General features: G+C 42.3%; 1 protein-coding gene across 3 annotated transcripts; it reads right to left on the bottom strand.

Moving 5' to 3' along the window:
* Nucleotides 1-1285: 1285 nt before the first annotated feature.
* Nucleotides 1286-7464, bottom strand: LOC109760042 (uncharacterized). Of its 3 annotated transcripts, XM_045227850.2 has the most exons (7): nucleotides 7150-7359; nucleotides 5948-6033; nucleotides 4536-5834; nucleotides 4250-4324; nucleotides 3612-3826; nucleotides 2446-2669; nucleotides 1286-2326 (listed from the first exon to the last, which is right to left on the bottom strand). In XM_045227850.2, exons 3-7 carry the CDS (start codon nucleotides 5809-5811, stop codon nucleotides 1675-1677), a joined length of 2442 nt encoding a protein of 813 aa, XP_045083785.1. In that variant the 5' UTR covers nucleotides 5812-5834; nucleotides 5948-6033; nucleotides 7150-7359; the 3' UTR covers nucleotides 1286-1674. The 3 variants fall into 3 exon arrangements, with proteins under 3 accessions (XP_045083785.1, XP_020174470.1, XP_020174469.1); XM_020318881.4 differs by lacking the exon at nucleotides 5948-6033 and having other exon boundaries at nucleotides 7150-7464; XM_020318880.4 differs by lacking the exon at nucleotides 5948-6033 and having other exon boundaries at nucleotides 4536-5947; nucleotides 7150-7432.
* Nucleotides 7465-8567: the final 1103 nt, after the last annotated feature.

The raw sequence follows: 8567 nt of genomic DNA, 5'->3' as shown, positions 1-8567 counted from the left end.
TTAAGAGATAAAACATTTCAAAAACTGAAAACCCAAAAGATTTTCGCTGTTATCAGCAATTTTGTCACTTATATGCATCATGCATGCAATGACGTGGCACAATATATGGTCATGGAGCGTTCAGGCCAAGTTCGAAGCCACTGCACGCCAGGCACTTATTGTGGTCTTATATTTAGGAACGGATGGACTACTATGTATCCTTGAATTACGTTGCCTGCATCGACTTAATGTATGCTATCTATATATGAATGACTATGTTGTCAAACAAATTCTAGAACAAACTCTAAAAACTTCAAAAAAAATAAAACGTTGCACATCAATTAGTATGGTGTGACGTGCCGCCGCGCGCTACATGCTAGTTGTAGTGTATTATCACTTCTAAATGCAGCAGTTTCAGGACTTTTTGGTCCCTTCCCCTTGTTAAAAAAACAATGGGGGAGCAGTCCTTGTGCAAACCCCAGCCGTGTGGAAGTTGATCATTCCGCCGGGGTTCATGTTTTATTAATGGCTTCTGGCCAACAACGGACTATTGACAGTGATAATCTTCAAAACACCGAAATATTGAAACTGTTTTGTACCGAGCTGAGTTTGTGCACCATTTATTGTTTCAGAGTGTGGTAGCTCACCAATTTTGGAATATAATCTCATTTTTATGATCGTTTAGGCTTTGATTTTGAATCAACTGCGGTGGCTAAGTGGCAACAAGAAATCAGTGTTAGAAAAATTCTACTCTGCTTCACCATGGTCTACACTACATGCCCCTTACGAAATCAAATGTGTTTTCAGGGCAAAGGTTGGCAATGTGTGATGATTTGGGAACTATTTTTTCTCGCTGTCATATGGAACTAATGGTGGCAAACATTGGATGGTCTTAAGATGTCCATTCAAAGATAACTCGAGGGCAACCTGCTACTCCGGGAGAAAAGGGGAGAAGTGCTGAACGTAGCCTTGGGTTGAAGATGATCAAACTTGGCTTCATCCCATTTGAGCAAATTTGCGGGCACTCGATCCCCATCACCAATGGAGTGTGCGCACGCCGTTAGACGCCAACCTGCTGCATCGCCTGGTTCAAGAGGCTGTGTCTAGTAAGCTCTGAGTTAGCTTGTGCTGGTCTATTGGTTTCTTTCCGTTCTTTCATAGTGAGTTTGATCCAGTTTACTCTTCTCTGGCGAGCGTTAATCTCAAATACTGTAGAATAAGTTCGAAATAAGAAATATCATACCAGCCTAAATAAGACCTAAACAACAGGAGAATGGAATTGCAATCATAGATACGTACAAAGCACTGAATGGAAAGTTCTGAATGAAAAGTTGGAACTTATGCACAGGTGCCAACATGAAGTACATGAAACCTCATATCATATACTGATATACCCCCAGGACAAATATACATCTTGTATCCCCCATCTTACAGTTTAATTTACCTACACCTCATTGACATCCCAGATTAAGGTCGTGTGGCATTAGCCACAAGGCCGGATATCTACATATTTACCCCCCGCCTGTCCCCCTAGACTATCATGAACTCACAAAATATGATGGCAGTGATTTGTGCCTATTAGTTCGATGAACGGATGTACACAATGGACTGTTTATTTATCCATCTCTGATGACTTTTGAGCTATATTATGTTTCACTCCAGAAATTAGTGCACCCGATTTGCCTCCTCCTTAAGTTACTTATTCTGTTGCTCATATTTCTCCTTTGCCGTATTAACTTTTTTCTTGAGTTCACCATATTTGTGCACTGAAACATCTGAGAAGAATTCAAGCTTCCCTAGGAAGCTCTCCAGGCTCGACTGTAAATCCGTATGAGCGGCATTTCTATGGATTCCCCTCATTTCATCATTCAACCCTCCATTAGCTATTGCGAATGTAGACCTTGAACCACCACGCCTCTTCTCTTGACGAGGCATACAATGGTTTATATCTGCAAGGAGACCTTTAATGCCACCTTCCAAGTCTTCGATTGGCAACTCATCCAGTAACTGAATCCACTGCTCACAGATTGTAAATATGGGTGCAACAGCAAAATTTGTTATTTGAAAATTGGTATCCTTCTTCTTTCTAGATTTTTTCTTCGTCCTTAGTGATTTCACACACTTCAGTAACCATGACTGTAGGCTATTCAAGTAAGATCTATGGGATACTATCCATCTCTGGAAGTTTGAAAATAGTGACTTTAGTTCAACCTGAAGGAGTAGAGTTGCTTGGAACTGTGATTCCGACCGGATTAAGACCTTTATACCGCCACTGTTGGATACTAGCTTAATAATCTCATGTTGATGCCGGTGACACTCGAGCATTGTTTCCCACATGCGAGTTAAGCTGCAAAGAATGTGAATATTTTAACCAAGAGCAAATGATAAACTGAGATCATTCCAGAAAATGCCTATTGAATTGCAATATGTATGTAGTTACGTAGGAAATAAATGGAAAACCAATACCTTCCAATTAATTCTTCAAGCTGCGGTTGAAGCTCTTTGTCCCTCAGATCCTCTATGTTCTTGGAAATCATGTCAATTCTCTGAATGGCCACACAAATTCTGGAGTACAAATCCTTCACAACAGCACGGGTTCTATCAATACTCATTTGGCTTTCTCCTCTTGATTCCTGGTTTCTCAGGTACCTACATTTCTCATCATACTGCCTGCAAATTGTACTGCTAGCCTGAAGGCAATACAAAGGTTAGCATTTACAGAAACACTAAATATGGTGAAAAGACATGGAGAGGTCATTTAAAAAGAAGGCAAGAAAATATGGAGGTGTCAACCAATTCACAGACTCAAGGCAAAAGGACATACAGATGTGTCATTTATTCAGGAAAGTACAAATAATTCAAACACAGAAAATAGGAATGGCACAAACTGCTAACTGCATATTCAAGTGGGCATATCATGTGTACCAACATTCAATATAAATATATTTCAGGCTCTGTTTGTTGCACATTGTTTCATCTTCCATTTTTAATCAATACTCCAAGCTTGAGATAAAAGAACATCACTATAATCCCAGTGCAATTTGCGTTATTTTATTTCAAAAAAAAAATTAACTACATACTTCTGCAGATATATTGATAAGCCTCTACTACGTGATATCCTATATATCTAAGTAAGTGATCCCATTTAAATGGGCATGCAAGCCATCCACATCATCAAGCATATGCAAACCTTCCACTTTCCACCACATGCAAGTCCTCCACTTCATCAAATCTTATTTTTATTTTTTCATAAGCAAGTGATCGCTTTAAAATGCACATGAAAGCCATCTACATCATCATGTGGATGCAACCCTTGCAGTTTCCACCACATGCAAGTCCTCCATATAATCAACTTTTATTTTTTATTTTTTCAGCAACAAATAATTGAACTTGAATGTCACAAGACAAATATAACATGCATCCACCATCTATTTACCTCTACGTTTGCTATCATTCATATGACGAAAATGTGGTGTGGTATTATTCTCATATATTCTGATTTTATCTTTGATAATTTCATTGCTATAAAATTTTCTAGCAACGCATAAGGTGTTATCTAGTTTAAAACAGTGGCTAAAACAGATTAAGGAAAAAAGAGTATCTCATAAAGGACCGGCCAAATAAGCTTTTACCTTAACTTCATCACAGAGCTTTCTCTCCCATGCATACAATCTATCCAGTGTGGAAGCGTGACTGCCAGAATTCATGTATACACCACTAAAGATATTTCCAGTGAGACCATCAACATCAACTTTCGATGCTGCCCCAATAGGATTTCTTGATGACGAAGAGTGCGAAGACACTGATCTATGCCAGGTAAGATGCTTCATGTCGGCTTGTGGTGGAGCTGCAATAAAGCACAAGATATTTATTCCTCCCTACCATTTACAACAGGATAACAGATGAAATAATAACAATTTTATTTAGAGAAAGTGCAAAAGCTTTGCACATAATGAAAAAACATATGTTGGTCGCATAAACTGTAGACATGCCCTTGTATTCAGAATTTTTTGACTTCACCAATGATATTCATAGTTATACTAACATGTTAGGATAATCAATGGTCAAGCTCTATACAGGAAACCGTGAAAAGTAAAACATATCTACATGGAACATATCATTTTCCGGCACGTAGAAAAATAAGCCGCTTCAACGGAAGATCATGGAAGAAATAACATACAAATGACATCATACGATGTAATCACAGGAACTAGAATTGTGTGCTGGAAAATGGAAGGAAGACTGTCACTGAGAGTTAGAAAAAACTTACGCTGAGGAACAGGGACTTCCTCCCTGCAGCAAGCAAAGAGTGTTGCAAAAAAGCCTGGTGCCTTTAATCCACGTGCTGCATTATAATTACTTAAGTTAACCCAAGTATAATTAAACTAGAAAGAGAAGGAACAGCAAGTAATAATGGTCATTGGTACAAGTAATATTGATATAGTTTCACACCATGAGTTCTGCAGTGTTGCATCCAGAACCTTTCTATCATTTGTTTTGAAGCAAAGCTCCATCAAAATATTACAGAACAGTAATCTAATTAATTGAGTTCTAACCTCTTTCTTCGGTTAGCAAAGGGCGGAAATTGACTTTATCCGCTTCAAGCATCCTCGGGACTTCTTTGCCAGAATCAGATGCCTTGATAAATAAGATTTCAACCTCTTTCATGGATGTAGACAGGTCCTTTTCCCCATTTCTAACATCACGAAAAGGTTCCTTCGATTTCCCGTTTATAGGATGAGCGGCAACCGAAGATGCCACTTCTTTCACAGGGCTCGTCACAGGGGTTTCATCAGTTTCATACATGCTAATGTCAAGTACCCTATTGTCACTTTTTGGCTCAAGTACCTTGTTGTCACTTTTCGGCTCCTCCGTTTTGGAATGAATATTTTCCAAGGCAACCTTATCTGCAATATTTTCCAAGGCAACCTTATCTACCAAATTTTTTGAGACAACCTTATCTGCAGCAAGATGTGCAGGTGACTGATCTGTTACAATATTTTCAACAGGTGTATCATTGCGGTTCTTGAACATCCGCACTAAAGGTTCAGAAGATGGGTTCTCAAAATCATCTTCTGAGTCTGCAAAATCATCCTCCCTTCCACTCATAGTAGATTGCTCCCCATCTCTGACATCTGGAGTTTTCTCCTGTTGCGAGAGCCTAACATCACCAGCATGAGCATGCGACTTCTCCAATTCCTCCTCAAGCTCTGGAATTCCTTCCTTCTCCCTAAGGCGCCTAATATCATCAGCATTTTCAAAATCATGACCAGATTCCTTCTCATCATGAAATGACAACTGGCTCTCAACAGGTTGAAAAAGGCCAAAGTAGTCCCATGGTGGTGTCCCTGGAGGAGCTTCAAATGTAGAACTATCATCCAGATCATGTACAGTTTGAATGGGAACTGAGGATGAAGTCTCCAGAGTTGCTGTTACAGGAACAGGCACCTTTTCCTCAACAGTCCTCGCTGGGTTCCTCCCGGCTTTCATATGATTGACATGGAAACGCCCTGAAGATAACGGGGACGGAGCTGGGGAGAAGGAGTCACTGGCCGGATGTGATACAGATGGGGAGAGGTTCATCGATCTATGCCTCATGCCAGGAGGCTCTGGTGTTGCAGATGTTGATGTGTATAATGAAGAGTCTGTTGGCACTTCAGGTTCTACAAATTTTCTCAGAGCAAATCCTGTGTGCCTCAGCGACTGAATATATGCAAAGTGAGCGGCTGCAAATGCACATCTCCCATCAAGTGCTTCTTTCACATAACGTTTTCTTTCCTGGCACAAGACAAGAGCCTTGTCATCTTCACTCGTTGCTCGTGTAGATCCCATTTTAATGTGTGTCACTCTTGATGCTGAGCAAATTTTAGAAGAACAGCAAAATCAGAGCCATGCACTGCAGATCAAAGCTCTTGTGGCAGAGAGATGTTTTTATATAAAACAATGCACAGACAGTGCAACTTCGTACCTGCATTTCCACATATTAAGTAATTTAGGATCAGATAATATCCAAAAGTTTACTTAGCTGACAAGAAAGATAACCCGACGTTTCATCTGCAGTTGTGCATACGAATTAGATTCAGTCTATTCAAAAGGAAATATAAATTTTGATCACCACTGTATATACTAAATATTCTACAAAAACTCTGTATGCGTCACTCACAGGCAAGCACTTTGGGTACAGCACACAAATTCACTTCCACTAATACTAGCCTGCTCAAATCTGTCCCAAAATTTTATCTCTTCTCATCAGCACTGAGAAACTCCAAATAGAAATACAGAAACTGAACTCAGATGCTGGGAACAAAACCAGCAATTAACCTCATAAGATCCTGCATCAACTAGAACACTGCTTCCCTAATCCATAAGGATATACTAGTATATACAACAAAACCATGACCAGCTCCACTTAAACGACCAGACAGGATGCATTTCAAGAATATGTGATTTTCCCCCTAAATCCTCTTTCAATAAACCAATTAAAGAGAACGCACACGGCAAATTCCTCGATTGTCTCGCCAAAAAGCTTATAGAACCAAGAAGAAGTATCAAGCCACCGCATAAATCCCTTAACTAACCAAGTGTATTCTCTCAATCTTGGACAAGCCATTTGAAGCAGCAGATTAGGCGTTATGGGATTCTCAAACAGCATGAGACCGAACTCAAATATAAGTTAATTCCAGGAACGTCCAAATTATTTAGAAGGATCAGCACGTCTTGGACTAAACCAACCCTCTTGGACTAAACGAGCTCAATTGAATTGTGGAGCAATAAAGAACACGCATATAAGAAGGAAAAAGTTTGAGCTTTACCAATCCGGCCAGCAAATAAGCAGTAGGAAAATTAACTCGGACAGCCCATTGCGACCACCCACCTAATTCACGGCCCCATCATCACATCGAATCATCCATCCACAAGTTCTCCATTGATATCAGCACACCACAACGCGGAGGAAGAAAACGAACTGATCTTGAGCGCGTAGTAACAACGCAAACAAAAGAGAAACCCCCACGGAAACACCGAAGATCCAAGTTTTGCCTCGCAGCGGCCATGGAGCACACAAGTAACACCCAATTCACCCACCCCAGCGCCAGACCCACCGCAATTGGCCTAATCAACGCGGACAAAACCGCCCAGAGCAATCCAGGGGAGGGCAGGGAAGAGAATTACCTGGCTTGGCCTCGAAGAGCGAGCGTTGGGCACGGGATCTCGGGCTCGCGGCGGCCGCGTCGGACTGGCGCTGTGGAGGAGGTCGGCACTAGCTGGTCGTCGAGTGGGATGGAGAGGAGGAGAGAAGCTTCGAAGATGATGAGCAGGTGCGGGCGGTGCGTCCTGCCGTCTTGCGGCAGATGAGAAAGATGCGTATGCGCGTGTCTGCCTGCCGGGTGGGGTCACAGGCTGGTGGGAACCCGACGTGTAGAGCGAGGCGTGTGCCCGTAGCCTCGCTCTGGTCACTGTCCACGAGGGAGGATGGAGCCGAAAGGCAAAAGGCGAAACGAGCTGGCATTTGTTCTCTTCTCTTCTTACACAATCGCGAGTTTTCTCTGTGTTTTTGTCGAAGAAAGATTGCAATGCCCTAGAGGATGACGCACGCTTTGTCGCGTCATTTCACGCTCGCGAGTTGAGTCTCTTTTGTACTAGAGGTAATAGCACCCCAGATCCACAAACTTGCACAGAATATGATGTTTTAGTCTAAAACTTGCAAAATATTATTGAGGACTCCTACAACTTAACATCCTATGTAATGTTTTGGTCCACAGCCACTCACAGCGTGACAAGTGGCAGCCCAGATGGTGGACCGGTCAGCTCTGGCAATTTTGCACAAAGGCCCCTGCCGTTTACTTGATTCAACCCGCACTACACCCACCTGAATTAAATGCCACGGGAGTTGCACCAGATCCGTTCGACCTCTCCCGCTGTCCTGTCGGGGGAGACAGTGTGGTGGCGATTTGGTGATGACGCTCGTCATCGCGCCGTCGTCGCCGGAGTTCGCCGGCGGGATGGAGCCACCCCCTTCCGCTCATCTCATCCGGCCGCTCGGCGTCATCCCATCGGACTATGGTGAGCTCCTGTCCCCTCTTCCGCCTCCTTCCGTGTTCCGCCCGTGCTCTGTTTCATCGTCGCCGTTGTGTCGTCGTCGTCCGCATCAGTCGCACCACTTCGGTGTGTCTCACGATGGTGTGCTTGTTGAATGCTGTTGGGTTTGTCTGACGGCAGTAAAGCTAGGGTTTTTGCCTAGTGGGTTTTGGCCAAGTAGATTAGGTTAGGGTTTAGGGTGGCAAAGTCTTGGGTTTGGCCTGACAAGTGGGTCTTCTTTTTCGTTCATATGTTAGCTTGTTAGACTGGAGTTGTGGGTCGGTCCTTCATTCATGTGCACCGAAAGCAATTCTGACAATACTTGATTGTGTTCATTGCCAACAAATTTAGTTGTTCATGTTTCAAGTGTTAATGCTTAGTATTGCAATGGTCATGCTCATGTTTCAAGTGTTAGTGATGCCACCAGTTGGTTGTGTTCAATGGCACCAACTTCAGTTAGCACAAGTATTGATTTTAGGACATTTGACTGAATTTTTTGAGTTAACTGTAGT

The sequence above is a fragment of the Aegilops tauschii genome, chromosome 4 (assembly GCF_002575655.3).
Source record: "Aegilops tauschii subsp. strangulata cultivar AL8/78 chromosome 4, Aet v6.0, whole genome shotgun sequence".
Classification (NCBI taxonomy): domain Eukaryota; kingdom Viridiplantae; phylum Streptophyta; class Magnoliopsida; order Poales; family Poaceae; genus Aegilops; species Aegilops tauschii.
Note: the sequence above shows the minus strand (reverse complement) of the source record. Positions and strands in the feature narration are given on the sequence as shown.

Excerpts from the sequence above, each read along its gene's own strand:
- LOC109760042 (XM_020318881.4), bottom strand. The coding sequence starts at position 5,811 with ATGGGATCTACACGAGCAACGAGTGAAGATGACAAGGCTCTTGTCTTG. Across the intron at positions 4,325-4,535 it reads TTTGCTAACCGAAGAAAGAG|CACGTGGATTAAAGGCACCA; the intron begins GTTAGAACTCAA and ends ATTATAATGCAG. Across the intron at positions 2,327-2,445 it reads CTTGAAGAATTAATTGGAAG|CTTAACTCGCATGTGGGAAA; the intron begins GTATTGGTTTTC and ends CATTCTTTGCAG.